Source organism: Dama dama, chromosome 20 (genome assembly GCF_033118175.1).
Source record: "Dama dama isolate Ldn47 chromosome 20, ASM3311817v1, whole genome shotgun sequence".
NCBI classification, from domain to species: domain Eukaryota; kingdom Metazoa; phylum Chordata; class Mammalia; order Artiodactyla; family Cervidae; genus Dama; species Dama dama.
In genome coordinates this window covers 43,207,521-43,232,245 of record NC_083700.1, presented here as the reverse complement: position 1 = coordinate 43,232,245, position 24,725 = coordinate 43,207,521, and the positions used below count along the sequence as shown (strand labels likewise).

Sequence of the window (24,725 nt, the reverse complement as noted above, 5' to 3'; positions counted from 1 at the left end):
CTACAATCCACGGGGTCAGAGAGTCAGACATGACTGAGCGACCAACACACACACACACACACAACTTCCCACTTCTTACCATCCTTCAGTCCAGTGACCTCCTGTCTTAATTGCTTCAGAGAATTATCTAGTTTTCCACCATTTGGTAAAGAGGTCATCATCAGGTGGCTATGAGATGTAGATCTGACTACTTCTTAAATAGACTTTCTGCCAGTGCACTGTTACTCATAACTGTCTCAGCTCTTCTTCCAAAATTCCTGATGCCCCCAGTTCCATAAGAGCTTGCTTAGACAACCTTTCTCTTCACTCTGATAGATAAGTTTCTTGAATCACTTTACATGGGCAAACTGTTCCACTTGTTACCAATTTCTTCTAGCATGTGATACCATCTGAAAGCAAGCAACAGAAAATTTGAAATATTTGCTAAGGACCATTGGACAAATAACTGTGTTGGGTGCTATAGCTGAACTTGTAGGGGGAAACATACTTTTCATTTCAGAAACTTAGAAAAAGGAAAATGAATTGGATGGTGAGGGGGGTGGGGGTGTTGGAAACGGAAGCCATAACTGTGATGTTCTGCATTTAGCTACATTACCCTATAGATGTCTTTTTTCCTTTTTTTTTTACTTTTATACTACTATTATGACTGTTTTATTCAGAACAGTGTGAAAAGCTAAAATAATGTCTTACTCTTATATAAGATTATGTCTTATTCAAGATACAATAAAAGCTGTATTTTTAGTTTGATGATAATATTGAGTATATAATATTGTGTAGTGTAAAATGTTGGTTGTATTATTCATGTGTATTTGTCATATATATTAGTTATAAAAAATAAACCTAGTAGGGAAATTTTTGAGTCCTTTTATCAATGGATAATAATAGTTAGCAAAATAAGGCTTCAACAGGGTAAAGTCCTGAGTCAGTATGGAATAGCCCTGGCCTAAAAAATCAAGAAACTTTAAATTAGGGGTAAAGGACCTGCTGGGGATAAGGTGGGAAGAAAAGGAAAACAAAAATCTTTTTAACTAATTCTCTCCATATCAGTAGTCATCTGTGTTACTTATCAAGTCACTACGTCTTTGAGTCCCTTATCTCTAAGCTATAAAGTGAGAATTTTTTTGTTTGTGCCTCTTTTGGCCCTAAAATTCAAAGATTCTAGTTAGTTCTCTTTGGAAACCAACTTAATGCCTTATCTCACAAGAGAACTAACTTAGTTCTTATTTCATTTCAGACAAGATTCCTTTGCTAAGCAAAGAAAAACTACCTGTGGTAGGAATTGGAAAGCATCTGTGTGGTGTGGCAACAGGTATGTAAACATACTAATAATGTTGAGATGAATGCATTAAGTTCTAGCATGAAAGAGTCTCTTTTCAGTAGTTTTAATCCCTTGTTTGTAACTCATTAATCTTCTTAGTTGGAGAAGGAAATGGCAGCCCACTCCAGTACTATTGCCTGGAAAATCCCATGGACGGAGAAGCCTGGTAGGCTACAGTCCACGGGGTCGCAGAGTCGGACACAACTGAGTGATGTTAAAAAAAAGAGAGGTGGGACCTTAAAGTTCTTTAGCACTTGCCGTGTATTATATCCAGTTTTAGAGCTTTCCTATTTAGTTGCTCATTTTGGCCACTTTGCAGGATGAATTAAGAGTTTTATGTGTAAATGCTGTATGATAAGGGCTTCCCTGGTGGCTCAGATGGTAAAGCGTCTGTCTGCAATGCAAGAGACCTGGGTTCGATCCCTGGGTCAGGAAGATCCCCTGGAGAAGGAAATGGAAACCCACTCCAGTACTCTTGCCTGGGAAATCCCATGGACGGAGGAGCCTGATAGGCTACAGTCCATGGGGTTGCAAAGAGTTGGACACGACTGAGTGATGTTAAAAGAAAGGGGGTGGGACCTTAAAGTTCTTTGGGTTATATTTCATCCAGAAAGGAAATCAGTCATTTACAGAAGCTATTATAGTTCTTTTCCTGAAGCTACTCATTTTTTTAGAATTGCTTAGGAAGGACTCGGAAACCTCTTCCACTAGAAGATGATTATCAAAATTCTAGGAGAAACAAAAAAAGAAATGTTAAGCTGTGTTGTCTTAAACTTGGATCCATCAGATGTAGCATGATAAAGTAGACAGAACATGGGCTTTGAAATCAAATAGTGCGGGGTTCAGCTTTGTTGTGTGACTCTGGCAGATTAAACTTTGAGCCTCCAGTGAGGCCTGCTTTCCACATTCTGACCCTCTTCTTAACTCTTCACTATTTGCTGTGAACATCTTACATTTCAAGACTGACCCTGAATGTCAGCTTCAGCAGATGCTTAGCTGATGCCTTTCTTCTTTCTTTCTTTCTTTGGGTTCTTTAAGCTCAAAACTTCCCTGGAATATATATGTAGAAAACACAAATTTTTTTCTTTGCAAGTCATTTCCTCATCAAGGGTAAGAAAAATGAGAGCCAGTTCAGGTAGTTGGACTAAAAGTTTTACAAATTTTAGATCTTAAGCTTCACATAGTTTTTTTAGGGGTGGGGGAGTTGACTTTATGCAGAATAAATTGTTAGAGAAAATTATTCAATAATGAGAAAAGAGCAAATATGAACAAAGTTGATATTAGCACAAGTATAAAGCTAAGTAGGTTTTTGTTGTTGGGCTTTTAAAAACCATACTGCCTAATAAATGTAAAATTTACTTATTTTTAAAGATGATGTGGTTTGGGGGGCCACATAATTGTGTTTGCAGATCTTGCATTACGATGTTTGGTTGAAACCTATGCTGCCAGTTGTGAGGAAAGGAATGAAGAACCTTTAGCCAAACGCATAAAGAATGATAAAACAGACAAAGAAATTAACACTTTGGCCAAGGAAGGAAATGAAAAAAATATCCCAGAGAAGTGGACCCCTGTGGCTGGCATTGTTATTGCACTCTGTTGTCACCACAGGTGTGATTGGAGACATTATGTGGGCAAAGAATATTTCAGGGCTCTGGGCCTTGGAGCAGTGGATTTCCACTATTTCCAGCGAATGAGTAGTTGGGCGACTTGTGGGATGCGAAAAACGTCTTTGGAAGCTTCAAATATTTCCACAAAAAGAAGAGATAAACAGAATGATGGCAGTGAAGAGCATGATGATGGAGGATACACAATCACTGATGACAGCCCTGAGAGTTTGCCTGGGTGAGTGACTACTTTGAAATACGCAGCACTAAGGCAGAAATACCTTATCATTGCTGTACTTTGTTTTTAGATGAATATTGCCAAAAATTCATTCCTGAAAATATATTTTACCATCTAATTTTAGAATAAGTTGAAATGCACACACCTTTATTATGGCATTAATAAAACGTATCTTTGAAGCATGAAACATAGCACCTAGAACATACTGTGGGTTATTTAGCAGTTTGTCAATAAATAGGAATAGCTAAAATAATTTTTATAAGGTTTTACAGAATTTTAATAATGTGTTAATATGTGTTTATTCAATTTAGGTTTCTTACTGTTGAAGAAAAGAAGAAAATAGGGCATCTTTGTAAATTGCTGATTGACCAAGGCCGAATCAAGTATTTACAGCAGAAAGGCTTCAGTCCTGCTTTACAATACTATATAGACCCTCTGGTGTCTTTGGAAAATGTATTGTTAACTGCTTTACCAAATCATTCTTCATCACCAGAAACAAGTGCTTAATAGGAAAGAAATTTTGAACAACATCTGTCTTCCACCAAAAAAAAATTTTTTTAATTGTATTTTTATATTCATGGAAATATCATTTAAATAGATGATATGAACTTTAAAAATGTTGTGGCCTCATTGAACTTAGTTAATGACTTTGTTTTTTACTTTAGAAATCCAAACATTAGAGAATTCACCAAATTCCCAAAGCAATCCTCTTCAGCAGGGCATCTTGAATTATGTTATCCATCAGCATCTATGGAGTTTGGGGAAGGAGTCGAGCAGTTGACGTGGGCACCTGAAACACATACGTGCCAGCATGTAACTCGTACATTCACTATTTGCATTAATTTTAGAAACTTTCCTTTGGTTTTATTTAATACTTTTTATTTTTCAAGTTCAAGATATAATGATCAATTATCAGTTTATAACAAGGACCAGTCTGAGAATTTGGCTTATGTATGGATTTTCTGTCCAGGCAGATCTGGAAAGAATAATTAATTGTGATTATTTGTTTCTATTGCAAATAAATACAGAAATGTTCTCAGTCAATTAATAAATTTATCTTCAGATTTCAAGAGCCATACTGTATTTATATATTATCAAAATTTATCCATGACAGACACTAAAACTAAAGAGGTGTTTTCAAGGAAAAGAACTATTTCACTTCATTTTTTTAATTGGATAATTATCTAGTTAAAACTTCCAAAAGGATACTTATAGGCCTAATTCACAAATTAAATTGAAATTTGTAAATAACTTCTGAAGTTAATTAGGCATTAGTATCTTTTAATGGGTCATTTTTACATATGTAAGGACAGTTACAAGTATATTCTCTACTGTTTGGGAAGATAATTTGGATTAAAGTGGAAATTAGATATTGATACCAAAAACCTCACTTTTGGGCCTCAGCTCATAAGCAGTTTCTATGCACAAGTAAACATTAAACCAAACATATGGTAGGACTGTTAGTCTTTTCCTCATCTCATCCTTGGTTTATTTCTGCTTTATTTGTAAAAATTGTCTTAATCATCATACATTTGCCAAGATAAAGATCCAGAATTACTAATTTAGATACTATAATGATATTCTTAAATAGCTAGTATTTGTAGGTCTATGAGTACGTTAATTATAAATTAGAAGTCTAGCACGGTTTTACTTTCTGACCTTTCTACTTAAGTCTTATATGTATATCTCATGAGACTGCCTGGGTTCAAATCCCTACTGCTTGATCTCTTCGTGCCTCAGTCCCCCTCTTGAAATGGGGGTGATGAAGATAATAATACCTCACAGGGTTGTCATATGAGCATTAAGTGAGATAACATACTAAAATGCTTAGAAGAGTTCTAAGTACAGAGTAAGTACTTAATAAATATTAAGTTTTTAATAGTACTAATTCATAAAAATATTTTTAATGACAGACTTGGTTTTATTATCTCTGTTTAAGTTGTAACCTTTTTTCTCTTGTTGTAAGTTCTGTGTCAAATATTATTAAGATAAAGTAGTTGGATTATTTTTTAAATTAGCTACTCATGCCTGCAAATGGAGACCATAAAGGAAGATGATACTACATTGTAATAATTAACCCCAATTTTGCTGAGTTAGGCAATGCTAATTTGTGTCATAACAGTCTGTTTTACTTCATTCAACAATTTATGCCCGGAAATAAAAAGATATTCTACAACAGACATTATCTCTGTTATATTTCATAAAGCATGCATATGCACACAAGAATTACACTGATGAAGTCCTGTGGCCCATTGAGCTTAATGAATGTTGCTGACAGTAATACCGGGTAGTCTGTGGGAAGATAAGCCACAGAGTACTTGCTGGTGATCAACATGGCAGCTCTAGGTAAAGATTATTGTTTTCCCCAACCTTGCTTATTTCCCTTAAGATAACATGAGACAGTGAATATGTGGGATACACATAGGAGCTATTTCTTGACCGGCAAAATTTGCAGGTTCAGTAAACTCCTTAAACTTTAGATTGATCTACACAACTACCTCTTCCTGCATGTCCCACAGGTACATCACATATACTGTGTTGAAACTGAAGTTCATGTTCCACTTCTACCACCAAACCAGCTTCTATACTTCATTTCCCCCATCTCAGCATCACCAGTCATCTAGTTGTTCCAGCCAAAACCAGATTCATCCTGGACTCCTTTTTCTCATCTTCATTCAGTCAATTCTGTCTCCTACCTGTCTTTTGTATACTTATACTCTGCTATCCAAACCTAGGTCCCAGACTATTACAAATTTTTTACATATCTTCCTCCAATCTGTCCTCCATGTTACTGTTTCTGCAACCTTGCTACAACAGATCTAATGACCTCCCTTGGATGTTGGTAAAAATATTTTTTCCAGCTGAAAATACTCTTTACCTTTTGCTTGATTATACCTGCTCTTCAAAATAACTGAAAATGTAACTAAATTCTGTCTTTTAACTCAAAAGTTCTTCACATTTTAGTGAATTATAAAATGATGTTTTGTATTACTATCCTATTGCTTCTTTTTTATTAACATAACTACACTCTTTGTCCTCTTCCCTTTGGGTTAAGTCATTCCTTCCATAGTTAAAAAAAGCAACAAAAAGGTTTTAGTTCTAAATTATCAGTGATTGAAATCTACACATCAGAAACTCACATTTTAACTATTGGCTAAAATCTATGTTCTCTTGATACATTTGACTCCTAGGCACCATAACAAAATGTTTTCTCTTTTTCCTAGTCAATTTTTTTTTTTTCCTATTTGTGGATTATTGCAGAAAAAGAGGAAACAGTAGGGAAGGTAGTGTTTAATGAATAACTGACATAACAAACACAGAATGAGGCAGTGAAGCTTTAAGAATTACATCATTCACTTGGTCATGCTTCAAGTTTTTGACCAGAGAAATTTATTTCCTGACTCTACTTGAAAGACTTTTTATATTTTTACAACCTTTCTCTCCAAGGCTTTATCAAAATTGTGAACACATTTAAATTTCACTTTTTTTTCCCTTCAACAATATTGACTAAGAGTAGGATTTGACAGAAAAGGTAAGATTGAATGAAAAGTCTATAAAGGAATTCATGTATATACATATATACATAAACACGTTACTAAAAAGAATTTTTAACCTGTGTTATATACAGATCTCATACCTGCTCTCCGTGACTCCTGTATATATGTGTGCATAAACTGAAGACCGAATAATTCCCGTTCCTCTTCCTCATCTATGTTTTCACTGGGAGGAAGTGTTACTTCCAATTTCAATGGGTTGTCTCGGAAGTTGACAAACCTAGCAGTTCACCAAAAAACAGTATTTTTATAGGTGCCATAGAAGTGTACATTTATTTTCCTGGAGAAAGATCAAATGATAATATACTAAATTACTCTTTTTTAACTGGTTTCAATAACTGAACATCTTGGTGAGATGTGATATATCCCAAGAATCTTTAAGTTTCTTTCCTAGAAGAAAAAAATATTCACTTTAGACAACTTATTTTTCAAGCCTGTAAAAGCAATTATTAGTCCATAGCATATGTTTAATGTGGTATGATTTAACTTGCAAGAGCAATCCCAATGCATCTCAAAAGTACAATTAATGCTATGAACTTAAATTTTCTGCATATTTTTAAAAGTATATCTTATCTATCATTGTATTTTTACCACCAGGTACAGGGCTCAATAGTTCCTAAATAAGTGAATGATTCTGTTGAAAGTTGCGGGATTTACAAATTCTGATGTCTTACGCTCACTGTCAGGAAATTAAGTTTTGGAAGATACTTGAGGAAGATCTGTTGGTAATTAACTTGGTAAAAAGTTATATTTAACATTGCCTGTGTCCATTTGTAGTTATTTAGAAGGAAAATAATCACTGTTCTTACGGTTTTGGTGTTTATATCATGGATAAAGTTTGTTAGCAATTATAAAGATGATTTTCAGGAAGATGTCACCAACACAGGGCATTCCTTAAAGCTGATAAATCCCACTACTGTTTTAGTTTCAAGGATTCTTGAGTAATTTAGGCAAGTATTATATGAATCCTATTTATAAATTATAGCACTTCAAAGTTGGAAGAGATTTTTAAATGTATTTATGTGAATGAGAACTCAAATCTATTCTTAACAATTTCTTCATATTATTTTGTTCTGCAGCCAGGAAGGAACATGTGAGTTCTGTGTCTACAAATTTTACCTTAGATTGGTCATCTCTTCCATACACTCTGGAATATCTTGCAGTTTATTGTTGCTGAGAACAAGAGTACTCAGATTTTTCATACTGCTGATTGTTTCTGGCAAACATGTTATTTCATTCCGTTGCAGCCATAATGTATGTAGATTTTGCATTCTGAAGAATTAAAAAGGTTTCTGTGATTAATCACGTATAATATGAAAACCCTGGTTCTTATTAACTTAAAAAAAATTTTAATGTCATACTATATAATATCTCGTTTAACCAGTCTACCTGAGTTAACTGACTTTACATTACCTGATTTTAGGGAAACTGGATCAGCTGATCTCCATCTACAGTACAACTCTCATGTAGTAGTAGAAATGAAATCAAGTTATTCTACAATTCTTCACTATTTCATAGGATTTCTTGCAGAACTGCTAAAATGTTATCTAATCTGAATTAGAATCTTAAAAGCAAACTCAGAAATTATTAATATGCCCATTTAGAGCAAGGAAAGTATGCATATTGTTTAACCGCGTGGACTCAGGCCAGGGTGCAGGTGTTGTTTAGTCACAAATCATATCTGATGCTTTTGAGACCGCAGGGGACTAGAGCCCACCAGGCTCCTCTGTCCATGGGATTTCCCAGGCAAGAATACTGGGGTCGGTTGCCATTTCCTTCTCCAGGGGATCTTCCAGACACAGGGATCTAAACCCCACATCACTTGCATTGCAAGCGGATTCTTTACAGCTGAGCCACTGGAGGGTGTAGGTGCCTGGGTTCAAATCATAGCTGTCACACTTACTGTGATCTTCAGCAATTCACTAACATCTCTACATCAGTTTCCTCAGTCAGTTTTTAAACTGCACAGAGCAGGCACTAAGCAATGTTGTTATTGTGGCATATTCTTGTCCATTTGTTGATGTCAGAAAGTCCGTTTTTCTGTCCCAAACCTCATTCCCCCTCCTTTTTTTGTCTGCACCCCATGGCTTGTGGGATTTTAGTTCCCCGGACCAGAGATGGAATCCGAAGTGGCACTAAACAGATCTATTGTGAATGATTATCTCTGGGGTCTCCTTTGTTTTGTTTGTTGTCATAGATGGCTTCAACACATCTCTCGGTAGTAAAAAGAAAAAAAAGTTATTTTACCTTTCTATAGTATCAGGAAGTTGTTCAAGTCTGTTGCTTCCCATATCAAGCCACTCAAGGGCAGGCATGTTCAACACAGCAGGAGGGATTGTAGTAAAGACGTTCATACTCAAATCAAGGTGAGTAAGCTTTAACAAATTGCTGAGCTGAAGAGGAAGGCAAAGTTTTTCAAAATGTCCACAATGTAACCTACTACAACACTCACACTGGTAAAGGAGATATTTCGCATCAAGGAGTGTTTACGTTATGCTTGGGTTTTATTTAGTCGTAGAAATCCATAGTAAATTTGAGAGAACAATAAAGCTAAATAACCTCCAGATAAAAGCTCTCATAGAAAGTTCATCTACTGAAAGAAAACATATCTTCCAAAATCACCAAGCTCCAGGGTTTAGAGAACCCACCTGGCAGAAGCTTTTTTTTTTTTTCTTTCTGTGAGTAAACATGTTTCCCTTTTATCTAGTAGTCAAGATTTTCTCGGGAAAACCCAAAGTTCAGAATAATAGTTATCTTTGTTAAACCCTCTTTTTTGTGCCTGATGCTTTACACATGTTACCTCAGTCATAGAATTTACTGTTTGGTAAATTCCATTTTTTAAATGAAAACACCAATAAAAAGTTGATTAAGACTAACAGCACCAGTGTGCTCAGCTTAAGAAAGCAAATATATTGATATCACTGCGCTCTATATACATCTCCCTTCTTCCTCTTGAAAGATAACTGTATCCTGAATTTGGTATCTATTATTCCCATGCATTTTCAAATGTTTTTATTACTATACATAAATATATGTTTTCTATGTTTTTCTCTATATATATATTACTATTACGTGTATTTTTTCAGAAACACAATTATCTTTTTATATGTTTTAATGATGGTACTATACTTATCTTTAACTTGCTTTTTTCTCTCAGTGTCAGTGTTTATATGAATTCATGTTGATGCATACAGCTCTAGTTTAGTCATCAACTTTATAAAGTTAGTACCTTTTTTCCCTTTTACGGACAAAATGGTTTAGAGAGACCATGTGACCATTAGAGAGACCATTTCTAGTCTCTCTAGAAATGGTGAGCTATGATGTGCACTCAAGTTTTCATGGACCTAAAGTCACAAAATTTCTAAATTTCTTTTCTGTAGTGAAAATTTCAAAATGTAAGAATTCAGTTAAGTTTTACAAAAGATTCTCTATTTAGCTAGGCAATTCTATGTTTTCTTTCTGTCCCAGGGCACATTCAGATTCATTCCACAACTTTAACTAAAACTTCAAAAAATGCAGAGATACAGTGATTATGAGTAATGCAAAAAAGCAGTTTTCCATTTAGTAGGTGATATTTCTCCAGCTTTAGAATCAATGATGAAAAAAAAAAATGCTTTTTCAAAACTTGTCATCAGATTTTAAATTTTTCAGATGGTTCAGAATTGTATATAAAAAGATTATTTTTGTATTAGCATAATTACGTTTGTGTGTTACAGTGTATGCATCTTAATGGCTTAGAGGTACATCTCTTGTAACAGGATTTCTCAATGGTACTAAGATCCTTTGGTTATAGAAGAATGAAGAAAGATATTAAAACCATTATAATCTAAATCTTCATTTTGCATATGTGAAAACAGATGTAAGTTATGTAAAGTGGTATGTTCAAGGCCACACAGCTACTTAAAGGCCACACTTAGAAATAATTCCAGGCTCATAATCTCAGTTCAGTATTTGTTCCTATAAAACCTTTATCTTTAAGTAAACATTAAGGTTAAGATAGGTTATTAGACACGCCCAAATTCACTTTTTACTGACAGAACCAAAGCTGAAAACAAAATCACAATAATTAGGAATTAGAAATAAATATTTATTTGCCCTCTCTTAGATAAAAAGAAATTGTCCCTGTGATCATGATTTTCATCATAATTAAGTATGATAACCAAGACAAAGTGGGAAAGGGGAATAGTCTTTTGAGTTTTATTCTTTTACATAACTCTTATCCTGCAAAATCATTGTTTTCTAGGCAAAGCACCATGGAAATTTCCTTTGCTGATTCATAAGAGCCTTAAATATGCTTGAAAAAATAATACAAAAGTCTCTCTATGATCAGTTTTACCAATAACAAGATATACCAGTAAAAGTTTGAAGGCTTCACAAGCCCATTGCCTTGGCTTTTCCTTGGTAGAGCCTGGGAAGCTAGCAAATACACTTCCTAATCTGAAGAATTCATGTCTTTTCATTTCACCTATATCTCAAAAGCTGATCACCTATAAAAACCAACAGATAAAAAGAGTTTTTCTATCACCACACTGCCTGTGCTTTATGATAGGGACATTCATTCAGTAAGTATTATGTAATGACTTCATACTAAGCTGAGCCTTCAATTCTGGGAATGAAAACAAGATTCTCACTCTGGCCTTCAAGGAGATCACAGTCTAGTCAACAAATAATGTCAGTACTGTGCCAATAATAGAAATATCTTTTATGCTAAATAGGTCTTTCTCTAATTAAAAACATGCTTTATAATAATAATTTTTTTTCATTTATTTTTATTAGTTGGAGGCTAATTACTTTTCAATATTGTAGTCGTTTTTGCCATACATTGACATGAATCAGCCATGGATTTACATCTGTTCCCCATCCCAATAAATTGTTTTCTCTAAATATTTTCTGAAATAAAATTTATAGCATTTTTTCATTAGTGTTATTTTAAGTGATCATACAGGGGAGAAGTAAATCACTAGTAGATGGAAAATATAATCATAGGCATTTACATCATTCTGACCTCTTGTGGAAGATCACTTATGTCTCTGTTAACAGCAAGTTCAAGTTTCTCCAAGCTGGCACAGTAACTTAGTTCCATGGGGACAGTTTTGATTCTGTTGTAACTAAGAATCAGTTCCTGAAGTCTAGTGAGCAGTCCTATGGAAAAATAATACACAATAAATAGCAGAGGGATATAAAATACTGTTTCCAGTTATTAAATATTACAGGATAACTAACTTTCCAGGTTCAAATTGGGAAATTCACATTTCCTGGTATGTGTTCTGCCCCTTCTTCAGAAAAGCAACAGATAATTTATCAGTACGGGAAAAACAAAAATTTTGTTATGGTTTATCTGTACCATATCCTGACCAGTTTTCCATCTGGGGACTTCCCCCCCCCCCCCATTTAAAGAATTTTATCTAATTTTTCTTGCTTGTCTTCAGTCAGTTCCCTTGTAGAAGGAATAACTGAACTAACAATATTGTTTCCAGAATCAATACAGTATTATTTCTAAAGAGACTTTTCTTCCATTAAAATCTCGTCTTGAATCACTTCAGTAAACCCAGAAGCTTGAATCCCCTGGAAGCTTCAATTGAGATGTTTAGAGTTTTCTCAAGATGTAGGACTATATAAAGATGAGATCTTTATTCCATGTAGCAAAAAAAATTCTCAATAAAAAACACAGGAATAGAAGCAATCTTCCTTACCAATTCCTCGAGGTATCTCTGAAATTGTGTTTCGAGATAAATCTAACACAATAAGGTTCTGGAACCTTCCAATGAATTCAGGAATTTTCAGCAAGCCAATTCTATGAAGTTGCCATTCCTGTAGCTGGCTCAGTTTTAGTAGAGAAGAAGGGAGAGTCTAAACTCAAATAAAAGAAATGACAGGGTTACTATATTACTTAAATTATTTCAGTATCATGCCACATTGAAATGTGATTGCAGAGATATTACTTGATTTGTAAAAGAAATTAGGAATATTTTTTCTTTAATGAGTTACACTTCCAAGTGATTTGTGCTACTTCTAAGTTTTAAGAACTTTACTTTCGGGGTGGGGGGGGAAGCTAAACCTTCAAACCCCAGTCAGAATAACATAAACAAAATTAAGGTATTTTAGTCAATATTGCTCACACATAGAGCAGTGTTCTAAAGATTCTTTATTAGGCTTAATGAGAGTACATATGTTATTGAAAATGAGAATATGGTGGTTAATTGAAATTATAGAAGAAAAATCATTTTAATAATTCAAACTTCTCTTCCCTTTCTTTTTTTAAAGTTATCTATTTATTTTTGGCTGCTCTGGGTCTTTATTGCCGCAGGCAGGCTTTCTCTAGTTGCGGTGAGTGGGGGCTAGTCTCTAGTTGCTGTGGCCTCTCGTGTTGAGAAGCACAGGCTCTAAGCAGGCAGGCTTCAATAGTCGCAGCACAGACTCAGGTGCCCAGGGCACATGGCATCTTCCAGGACCAGGGATAGAACCCACGGCCCCTGCATTGGCATGTGGATTCCTAACCAGTGGACCACCAGGAAAGTTCCTTTCCTTTCTGTTCTGAAATAGTATAGTGTTTTTAAGACAATTTTCTTTTAAATTAAGAGTTTTAAAGTTTCAGCTATTCTGAACTCTATGCCTTTTCTCTATCAGCCTAAAGAAGCCAAAAGACAAAGGCGGTAACCACCTAGCTAAATATACTGATGTGTATGAAGACAAACACTGAATTAAGGGATAAAGGTGGCCCTTGTTAAAATTAGACTAGGCCTAACATACAAAAATTAAACAGATATGTGCTTGTATATGTGTGTGTGTGTGTGTAGAGAAAGAGAGAGGGAGGGAAGGAGAAAGAGAAGGTAATATGAATCCAATTGTGGACCTAAGAAAAATTAATATACATTTGCATTTTGTGAACTTTTAACTGAGCATTAGCTTTGGAAAGTAATATGATTTTTGTTAAGCAGAGAGTCTTTGTGGAAAATGAGAAAATGCTTATCAGAAGGATTAGTGGAGAAAATATTACAAATGACTTAAATCTGGGCAGCATTAAAGCACATTGGTTGAATTTTTGCACAAAAAAGTTGGGACAAAAAAAAAAAAAAAAAGTTGGGACGTTATGTTCATTTTCAGTTCCTGTTGCCCAAATTCGTTTGGTATTATACGCTATTAAAATCAGAATTCCTAACTATTTCAGACTTAAGCAAATAGTCTAAGAATCACTCTCTCAACTCTCCCACACAATGCAAAATATAAAAAACATTGATCTATAACGCTTACCTTCCATTCCTCTTTTTCTATCTTCAAAATGACTCTTCCATCTTCCTTGGTGACCTTTTCTCTTAGCTTGGTTAAACTTACTCGTTCTTCCCAGATTCGCACTAGCCTAGGAGACCAGGAAATCATTTTAGGTCACAGGTAGTAATATAGGTAGCATTCACTTTTGTATGAAAAAGTAACCCATCAAAAACAAACATTTGATTGCCAGTATCTGGAAATCAGACAAGAATTATTTTGTAAGACATTTAATTTGATTAATATGATAAATGCCCTCTTTTTAAGTTTTTGAAAAGTATTCTACCTCTCCTTAGACTTTTTGTAACAGATTTGTTAAAATATAATTCACATATTATAAAAACCTGACACAATTTGGTATTTTCTGGTATATCTGCAGAGCGGTACAACCATTACCACTATCTGATCCAAAGCATTTTCAGCACTCAGGAGAGAAACCCCACACCTGAGCAGTCACTCCCCACTCCTCCCTCCCTCAGCCTCTGGCAGCCAGTAACCTCCTTTCTGGATCTATGTATTTGCCTATTCTAGATAATTCATATAAAAGGTATTCTATTACATGTGGTCTTTTGTGTAGCAGGGTTTTATCCAAAATTTCTGCATGTGTGTATCCATACTTATTTCCTTTTTTATGGAAGAATAATATTCTACTGCATCAGTTCAGTTCAGTTCAGTTGCTCAGTTGTGTCTGACTCTTTGCAACCCCAAGAACTGCAGCGCGCCAGGCCTCCTTGTCCATCACCAACTCCCAGAGCCTACCCAAACACATGTCCATCGAGTCAGTGATGCCATCCAACCATCTCATCCTCTGTCGTCCCCTTCTCCTCCTGCCCTCAATCTTTCCCAGCATCAGGGTCTTTTCAAGTGAGTCAGCTCTTCACTTTAGGTGGCCAAAGTATTAGAGTTTCAGCTTCAGCATCAGTCCTTTCAATGAACGCCCAGGACTGATCTCCTTTAGGATGGACTGATTGGGTCTCCTTGCAGTCCAAGGGACTCTAAAGAGTCTTCTCCAACACCACAGTTCAAAAGCACCAATTCTGCGCTCAGCTTTCTTTATAGTCCAACTCTCACATCCATAGATGACTACTGGAAAAACCATAACCTTGATTAGACAGACTTTATTGGCAAAGTAATGTCTCTGTTTTTTAATATGCTGTCTAGGTTGGTCATAACTTTCCTGCCAAGGAGTAAGTGTCTTTTAATTTCATGGCTGCAGTCACCATCTGCAGGGATTTTGGAGCCCCTCGAAATAAAGTCAGCTACTGTTTCCACTGTTTCCCCATTTATTTGCCATGAAGTGATGGGACCAGATGCCATGATCTTAGTATTCTGAATGTTGAGCTTTAAGCCAACTTTTTGACTCTGCTCTTTCACTTTCATCAAGAGGCTCTTTAGTTCCTCTTCACTTTCTGCAATAAGGGTGGTGTCATCTGCGTATCTGAGGTTATGGATATTTCTCCAGGCAATCTTGATTCCAGCTTGTGCTTCATCCAGCCCAGCATTTCTCATGATGTACTCTGCATATAAGTTAAATAAACAGGGTGACAATATACAGCCTTAATGGACTCCTTTCCCAGTTTGGAACCAGTCTGCTGTTCCATGTCCAGTTCTAACTGTTGCTTCTTCCTGACCTGCATACAGATTTCTCAAGAGGCAGATCAGGCAGATCAGGAATACCAGGTCTGGTATTCCCATCTCTTTCAGAATTTTCCACAGTTTATTGTGATCATCGTGGTCAAAATCTTTGGAATAGTCAATAAAGCAGAAATAGATGTTTTACTGAAACTCTCTTGCTTTTTCAATGATCCAACAGATGTTGGCAATTTGATCACTCGTTACTCTGCCTTTTCTAAATTCAGCTTGAACATCTGGAAGTTCATGGTTCATGTATTGCTGAAGCCTGGCTTGGAGAATTTTAAGCATTACTTTACTAGCGTGTGAGATGAGTGCAATTGTGCAGTAGTTTGAGCATTCTTTGGCATTGCTTTTCTTTGGGATTGGAATGAAAACTGACCTTTTCCAATCCTGTGGCCACTGCTGAGTTTTCCAAGTTTGCTGGCATATTGAGTGCAGCACTTCCACAGCATCATCTTTCAGAATTTGAAAGAGCTCAACTGGATTTCCATCACCTCCACTAGCTTTGTTCACAGTGATGCTTCCTAAGGCCCACTTGACTTCACATTCCAGGATGTATGGCTCTAGGTGAGTGATCACACCATCATGATTATCTGGGTCATGAAGATCTTTTTGTACAGTTCTTCTGTGTATTCTTGCCACCTCTTCTTAATATCTTCTGCTTCTGTTAGGTCCATACCATTTCTGTCCTTTATCGAGCCCATCTTTGCATGAAATGTTCCCTTGGTATCTCTAATTTTCTTGAAGAGATCTCTAGTCTTTCCCATTCTATTGTTTTCCTCTATTTCTTTTCATTGATTGCTGAGGAAGGCTTTCTTATCTCTCCTTGCTATTTTTTGGAACTCTGCATTCAAATGGGTATATCTTTCTTTGTCTCCTTTGCTTTTCACTTCTCTTTTTTTCACAGCTCTTTGTAAGACCTCCTTAGACAGCCATTTTGCTTTTTTGCATTTCTTTTTCTTGGGAATGGTCTTGATCCCTGTCTCCTGTACAGTGCCACGAACCTCCGAACCTCCGTCCATAGTTCATCAGGTACTCTATCAGATCTAGTCCCTTAACTTCTACTGCATGGATATACCAAATTTGTTGACCCATTCATCAGTTGATGGACATTATTAACTATTATAAATAATGCTGCTATGAATATTCATGTAAAATTTTTAGGTAGATCTATGTTTTGATTTCTCCATTCCTAAGAGTGGAGTTGCTGGATCATTTCATAAATCTACATTTAACTTTTTTAAACCAAACAGTGTCCAAATTGCTTGCATCATTTTCCCTTCCCACCAGCAGTGTATGAGGGCTCTGGTTGCTCCATAGCTTTGCCAACAGTTGTTAGTGTCCATCTTCTTGATCATAGCTATCCTAGTGAGTGTGAAGTGGTACCTCACTGTTGTTTTGATTTGTATTTATTAAATATCTAATCTATAGCTATCTAGTTTAAAAGTTTTTAAAAGGCTTGCAAATGATATAGTTCAACTTCAGAGTTAAATTATATATTACTATATTCCATTTTATCCAGATTTAGTTTTCCAGATATAAAAATGCACAAAATTCTGGAATACATCCTATTGAATTTTGGTTCATAGCAAAAACACATAATATCAAGCTATAAAAATGACTGACAAAAGGTTGCAGAAAGTTACCTATTCCTATACTAGAAATTTTTCATGTATGAAAATAAAGAATGAATTTAGAATGGAAAGTTTTATACTTTTAGCCTATTAGAATGATACAGAATAAACAAAACATAAGCAATCATCAAAGAACATAGGTTTAAGCAATTTGAATATTTATTTACCAAAATTCTCTTGACATCTGAGAGTTAATATATATTCTTAGCAGTTTTACATATTAACTGATCTTCAGGGAGGGTTTTATTTTAGTGAACAGAAAACCAAATATCTCTAGAAGTGTAGTATTTGCTATCTCAATATGTTTATGTTTGCAAAATATTTCTATGCAGCCTGCATATTTTCATCCATTACTTTCCTGAAAATTCACTAATTTGCTAACAATTGCACTGTGGCAATGGCTGTGTGTGATCTTCCAGACTGAACAGTCAGTCTCTCACTCATGCCCAACTCTTTGCGATCCCATGGACTGTAGCCCACCAGGATCCTCTGTCCATGGAATTTTCCAGGCAAGGATACTGGAGTGGGTTGCCATTTCCTTCTCCAGGGGATCTTCCCGACCCAGGGACTGAAGCCGGGTCAGATTGCAGGCAGATGTTTTACTGTCTGAGCTACTGGGGAAGCCCTAGTAGGGAAGCTCCAATAAATGTGATTAAGTGAGACAAAATAAGTAATGCCATCTGTTCAATTATACCATGTTTTATAAAAATAGAACTATTCAAATGGTAGACATAGTGATTATTAATTACTTAACTGCTCACTGAGATATACATATTCCAGAGTAAGATATAATGTTGAGCAATGAGGTGTCTTGCTCCCTACACTTTAACTTCAATTAAAGATCTCCATCAAGCACCTATTATATGCCAAATATTATGTTAGACATTGTGGATACAAAAACCTCTGTCCTTAATGAGTTTATAGTGAGGGTAACTATTACCAGATAAGTTTCTTTCCATCTCTTTAATGATTCGCTTATTCTTTCTGGCTCTGTGTGATCTAAATCCAGAATGTATCACTTAATTCAGAGACCATGGACAAGACATCTCACTTCCAAGGATTTTGCCAATAATATAGGGGGGTTGGATTAAATAATATCTAGTGTTTCTTCTAGCTGTAATATTCTGTAATTCCTACACTGCTTATTTTAAGCTTGAGGCTCTTTCAAGTTTTGAATAGAAATTTTCTACCTCCTCTAAAACCCTTCTATTATACTCTAAAGCCTTTCTCAAATGTCCTTATTTCAACTCTTACCCAAGTGCTTAATTTTTTTCCAGGCAACCTTGTATCAAAAGACAGAACAATTTCTGTTCACACATAAGGCTTGGGGGACTTCCCTGATGGAGCAGTGGTTAAGACTTCATGCTTCCACTGCAGGAAGCATGGGTCGGATTCCTGATGGGGGAACTTAAGATCCCCTGGCGCAACCAAAAATAAAAAAAGTTAAACTTAAGGGTTTTTAGTTAAATCTTTAGCCACTTTAACTGAGAAAAGAGCATTAGATTACATTCTTACCTTTTTTTGTCCCTTGCCTGTTTTGTGCAGAGAAAATTGAAGCTGCTGATTAAATAATTCTTAGCCAGACATATTTAATATTAATAGGTGAAATTCAGAAGTAAAGAAGTAACTCATGATTTCTGACCACTGTTTTTTAAAAAATTGGATAGGATTTATTAAGAGTACTTGAGTTAACAGAGAACAGTCTTGTGGTTGCCAAGGATGGGAGTGTTGGAGCAGGGAGGATTGGGAGTTTGGGATTAGCAGATGTAAAGTAGTATATATAGGATGGATAAACAACAAGGAACTATATTCAATAGCCTGTGATAAACCATAATGGAAAATATTATGAAAAAGGATATATATGTGTGTGTGTATATATATATATATAACTGAGTCACTTTGCTATACAGCAGAAATTAATACGACATTGTAAATCAACTATATTTCAGCAAAATTTTTTAAAAAGAGTACTTAAGTCATTTGTCATAATTGTATAATATAAACATAATAGGTTTTGTAAGAGTAGTTTTACATGTAAAGGGTCAATCTAGGGAAATTTAAGACCTGAGGTTAATATAATGCTTACTGAGTCAGATTGCTTAGGTATGAATACTAGTGAATACCAGTTCCGCATTTATTAGCAGTATGATCTTTGACAAGTTACCTAGGCCTATCCTTCAGGTTTTCCATCTTTAAAATGGAGAAAATAACATCACCCATGTGTCACAGAGATTCCTTATCATTCTCCAATATGTTACTCCTCTTCTTCCTCATAATAGATCCTCTAAATATAACTGGGCACAAGACTTCATTTAGCCATCCTCCCTTGCAGTTAGGAATGGGTCATATGAAGCTTTGGCTAGTGAGATGTTAGCAGAAATAGTAATGTGTGCAACTTCCAGCTAGCTGGAATCAATTACGTTGGCCACAGTTGGTCTATCTATGTATTTCAGGCCATGAAGTAACTAAAGTCCGTTCCTAAAGGAATGGAAACCATGCCCAGTTGAGCAACAAGATAAAAAGCCTGAATGTCTGACGCAGTGGAGTGCTATGCCAGTCCTCTTCTTTGCTGGGAGAATACCAGTTATTTCCACGTTTTTACACTCCCTCCAAGTTACTCAAGTATAAATCTTAATTTGTCTAAACCAGTCAAACAATCTCATTCCCCTAAAAGGTTACTGTATTAGGGGTGTAAAAATGACCTGATTCTGGCCCTTGAGAGGTGAAGGAGAGGCTTAGCTAGGGGACCTCAGAAAGGTATTTTCATTCTTAAATGAGAAACAGAAATAAATACAATAGCTCCCACTCTTCTGATAACATGGTGATGTCTGGCTGTGATGCCTGAAAGTGTACCAGTCACCCTGCAACACTGAGAGACGCTAACCTGAAGCCCAAACTGGCCTACCAAGACTAGCTGTGGAAGGTGAGAGAAGCAGAGTCCAAGACACTGCAGAAGCTCTGGAATTGCCTAAACTCAGGACTTCCTTATTGTTTAAGCCATTTTTAGTCGTGTTTTCTTTTATTAGCTGGCACAAGACCGTTTTTTAAAATGAGATATAATTGGCATATAACATTATATTAAGTCTAAGTGTACAACATAATGGCTTGGTATTTGTACATATTGCAAAAACACTCAACATTGCCATTCAGTGTTTAGAAAGAGATCTAATGAGTGATAACTGTAGGGAGTTATATCGAATCTATGAGGACCGGGGCTATCCTTGAAAAAGTAATGCGATACTTTGGAAACATCCAGTGAGGAAAGTAGGTAGGTATCAATAAGGCAGAGGAAATGAGAGTCAAACTGTAATCCAAATAGAGGACTCAGGTGATCCGCAGTGGCCCTGGTGATCCACAGTGGCCCTGGTGATCCACAGTGGCCCTGGTGATCCGCAGTGGCCCTGGCTGGAACTCACAGCTATTTAGTTAGGTGAGAATCGACTGAATTTTCTAATGCAAGATGTTGTTTTAGCTCCTAGGGAATATAATGTTGAACAAACAATCTCTGAAAAGTAGACTAAATGATACTAATTGAACTTTGATGAATGTTGAACAGACTCCTAGGATAATTACTAATTCATTTGTATTTTTTGTGGCCCACATCATATGGCCACACTTCATTGTCAGGTGCTTCCTTTAGTTATATTTTGAGTTTTCTGTAAATAAAAACCTCTATAAAATTCAATAATAAGGCAATTAATAAATACTATTTTAATAATGAAGATGTTATAAATTTTTGTTAATTCAAAATAATAAACATGTTTTAGCATACTTTTGTTGGAATTCCTTCTCTCGCTTCAAGTCTTCATTGAGTTTCTTTATTCTTTTCTCCCAAACTTCCTTTACAGCATTGACAGCCCCAGTACTAACCACATTTTCTGACATGATTTCTCCACATTGTCACAGGGTCACCAACTTCATTAAATTTTGAATAACTGAATCTCAGATGCCATCTCAGAAAGGACCTGATTGAACCAGAGAGGGTGGAGAAATGTGTTTCAGAATGTTTATTGAATGCCATAATGAACATAATAGCTTATATTTATTGAACACATCTGTGTTCCCAGGACTATTTAATGTACCTTAAATGCCATATTTCACTTAATAATTCTCATAAAAATGTCATGACATGGGTACTTTTATTGTCTTTGTATAAAGAGGAGAAAATCAAGTCCTAGAAAAGGTGGCTAAATGGTTTCATCCTATCTCTAATAAGTAACAGAGGGTGGAACTGATGCCAAGTCTACTTCCTTTGTTACTATTAATTCACAGTAATGAAAAACTGCAACTACTTTACATGCCTAATTATAAGGAAATATGTAGTAATGGATATACAAGATGAGCAGGCATCTTGACAGAGCTACTTAATCTAGATGCTATATACACAAGCTGGAATTCAGTTAAGTGGTAATATAGTGGGATTGTTTGCCCTTGTGGAAAATAAATTGCAAATGGACTCATCTAACATTGAGGATTATGGCCTGAATCTCCGAAAAGAGAGGCAAACAATAATAGGGAAATGGTTATGTAAGTCACAGTAGATCTATTTGATGAGATGTTCTTTGCTATATAGTGGTATTGATTTCAAATAGTGGTATTTCATATTCATATTTCATTTTCATATAGTGGTACTGATTTTTCACCAAATTAGCAATAATGAAAGAATTTGATTCACAATTAATTTATTTCTTCAAAATTCAAGAAGTAAAAGATGCCCACAATTACCACTTCCATTCAACATTATATTGAAATGCAGTAAAGCAATATCATGAATAAAATAGAAAGGTATACAGTTTGGAAAAGGAGAAGTAAAATTTGCAACAGCATAGGAAAAAGGTACTCTCATACACTAGTGTGACAGCACACATTGTCATAGTCTCTATGGAGAGAATTTTGGTGATATCTATCAAACTTAAAAGTCACACCAACACTTGTAGGAATTTATACTGAAAATATTTTCAATTTTAAAATGACACATTACAAAATTATTCACTGTAGGGTTTTTCATGACAGCAAGAGGTTGGAAACAACAATAACTTTCTACCAGTAAATTACAGTAGATGCATATTATGATGAATTATACAGCTCCATAAAGAAGGAAAAGCATTATACACTGATAAAGCATGATATCCAAAATGTATGACCATGACACAATTTATTTATCCATTCTAATTAATGTGGATATTTAGATCCCCAGTTTTTGCTCTAATGAGCAAAGCTATGTCTGAAATTCCTGTTCTTATCTTCTTGCTGCTCAAGTGGTATTATTTCTATTGCATATACCCCAAATTAGAATTGTTAGATCACTATGTCCAAATTTATAAGATAGAGGCCAATTGTTTTTCAAATTGATAAGATAGAGGCCAATTGTTTTCCTTATACAGTTGTAGTAAGTAATTTCCAAAGGAAAACAAGTGGCCACTATCTTAATTATAGGAACAGTTTCCATTGGAAATTGTTTCCCGATTAATGTATGTCCTCACCCCATATTACTGTGTAAAATGATATCTCATTATGATCATAATTTATGTTTTTTGGATTATTAACTGCTCCAGGCTAATAAAGATTGCCCAACTAAATAAAAGACAAAATCCTGTGTATTATTTACAAGGGCATACCTAAAACATGAACATAGAAAAAATGGAAGGCACAGAAGAGAAAAAGATCAGCCTAGGTTTATACCCAAGAGAAATTAAAATATATGTTCACACAAAACTTGTACATGAATGTTGATAGTAGCATTATTCACAATGGCCCCAAAGTGGAAAACAAGTAGCTGACAAGTGGAAACAAATGGCCAATAACTAACAAATGGCTATTAATGAACAAAATGTGACATAGCCATACAATGGAATGTTACTCTGGCATGAAAAGGAGCTAAGCTACATCATGGGGAAACTTTGAGTAAAATGATGCTGATAGAAGTCAGACAAAAAACACCAAAAATTGTATTATCCCATTTATATGAAATGTCCAGAATAGGCAAATCCATGAAGAAAGAACATAGATTAATGATAACCATGGGGCTTTATAGAGGGGGAAATAGGAGTGACTGCTAAGGGTACAAAGTTTCTTTTCTGAGTGATGAAAATCAACTTTTGAAATAAATCAACCTATGAAAAAGCAAAGATTATTTATGGCTAAAAACACAGAATGTAATACATCTTCAAAATATAAAAATAAAAGTCCTTTAAATAGGGTGTAGAAGAAGGATATGGGAAAATAGAGGGTGAGGGAGATAAGATATAGTCTATACTTTATGGAATGAGAGAGATTTAAGTATTGAAGCTATAAGGCAACAAAAAAGAAATTAAAAGAGATATAACTCTATGGGAGTGCAGGTGAATTTAAGCATCATCTTTCATAATGAAACAATAGATAATGTCTAAAGCTGAGAAGACACAGCATACTGCCTTTGAAAAGGAAAAAAGTATTAAGGAAGTAACCACTGAAAACTAAATACTGAAATAGTTAAAATGGTTACTTTTAGGGTGATAAAAATGAGGTACGTAATATTGCTTTTTCACTATTAATCTCCTCTAAATTACTGATTTCTTTAAAACTATGTAATTTGTGTGTGAGAGACAGAAAGGCAGAGACAGAGAGAGGAAGAAAAATGTATTAAAAGAGGGAGAAGTTTAACATTTGAGGATGAATATATAATTGCTGATATGCAGGAAGTTATTAGGAGGAGGTCCTTACGTAAAGCAATAAATGCAGCATTTAAATGAGAACAGATTTGCAAGATTTTTCTCCCATCAAGAAACTAGAGGTATTTATGCTGATAATCCAACCCTCTGGGTATTAATATCACTGTCTAATTGTAATTTATTGTCTCAGATGTAAGCAGGTTTGAAGCATGCATTTATCAGATAATAAAGAATTAAAATCTCAAGTACCTACATGTAAATGTGTATTTTACTAGACATGTATAACTTCATGTGCCAATTCATTTCCCCATTTCCCATTAAACTTTGATCAACTATCAATTTTCCTATAACAGTAACCAGCGTCCCTTTGCGGAAAACAAGTCAGTAGTGATATATGAACTTCTGCCTCCCACATGGGCTTGTGTCCTCTACCTTGGTTATTACAACAGAAAAACACAAACCCTGGCAGTGAAGTAAGCATGGCTGTGACATGACCAAGGAGTCAACTCCCCAGAGTCAAAGGAAAACAAAAGACATATAATCTCTGAAGAAACACTTCTTCGTTTCTGGGGAAGTCAGTCTTCCAGAGGAGGACAACTAGTTGAATGACTATGAACCTCCAAAGAGACTTTTAAATTCAATTCCAACTTTAGTTGTATCTTCCAGCAAACACAGACACAGTAAAAACATCAACAGCCATCTATTTATTAAGTCAAGAGAAGGAAAAAAAGTGTTTTTGAAAAATACGTACCGTGGTCAGTGCATACAGGAGCTGACATGTCCAAAGTTAGTGTATCAGCTAGGAGTGGACTGAAGGCAGAATTGT

General features: G+C 35.3%; 2 protein-coding genes across 6 annotated transcripts in view; one reads left to right on the top strand and one right to left on the bottom strand.

The window, feature by feature from the left end:
• TRMT13 (tRNA methyltransferase 13 homolog) overlaps positions 1-4,230 on the top strand; it is a 21,493-nt gene extending 17,263 nt beyond the window's left edge. For 2 of the 5 annotated variants that reach the window (XM_061121300.1, XM_061121301.1), the window contains exons 9-11: positions 1,235-1,309; positions 2,728-3,160; positions 3,472-4,230. In XM_061121300.1, coding sequence (XP_060977283.1) covers positions 1,235-1,309; positions 2,728-3,160; positions 3,472-3,667 — 704 coding nt within the window. In that variant the 3' untranslated portion in view covers positions 3,668-4,230. Of the gene's footprint in view, positions 1-1,234; positions 1,310-1,417; positions 1,548-2,727; positions 3,161-3,471 lie in introns of those variants that run through there. The other 3 variants (XR_009689091.1, XR_009689092.1, XM_061121302.1) reach the window with 3 other exon arrangements.
• LRRC39 (leucine rich repeat containing 39) lies at positions 3,895-24,725 on the bottom strand. The gene is made up of 9 exons (XM_061121304.1): positions 24,651-24,725; positions 21,022-21,214; positions 13,966-14,071; positions 12,408-12,564; positions 11,720-11,856; positions 8,962-9,107; positions 7,834-7,986; positions 6,798-6,934; positions 3,895-3,950 (listed from the first exon to the last, which is right to left on the bottom strand). The coding sequence occupies exons 2-9, from the start codon at positions 21,132-21,134 to the stop codon at positions 3,895-3,897; spliced, it is 1,005 nt and encodes a 334-aa protein (XP_060977287.1). The 5' UTR covers positions 21,135-21,214; positions 24,651-24,725.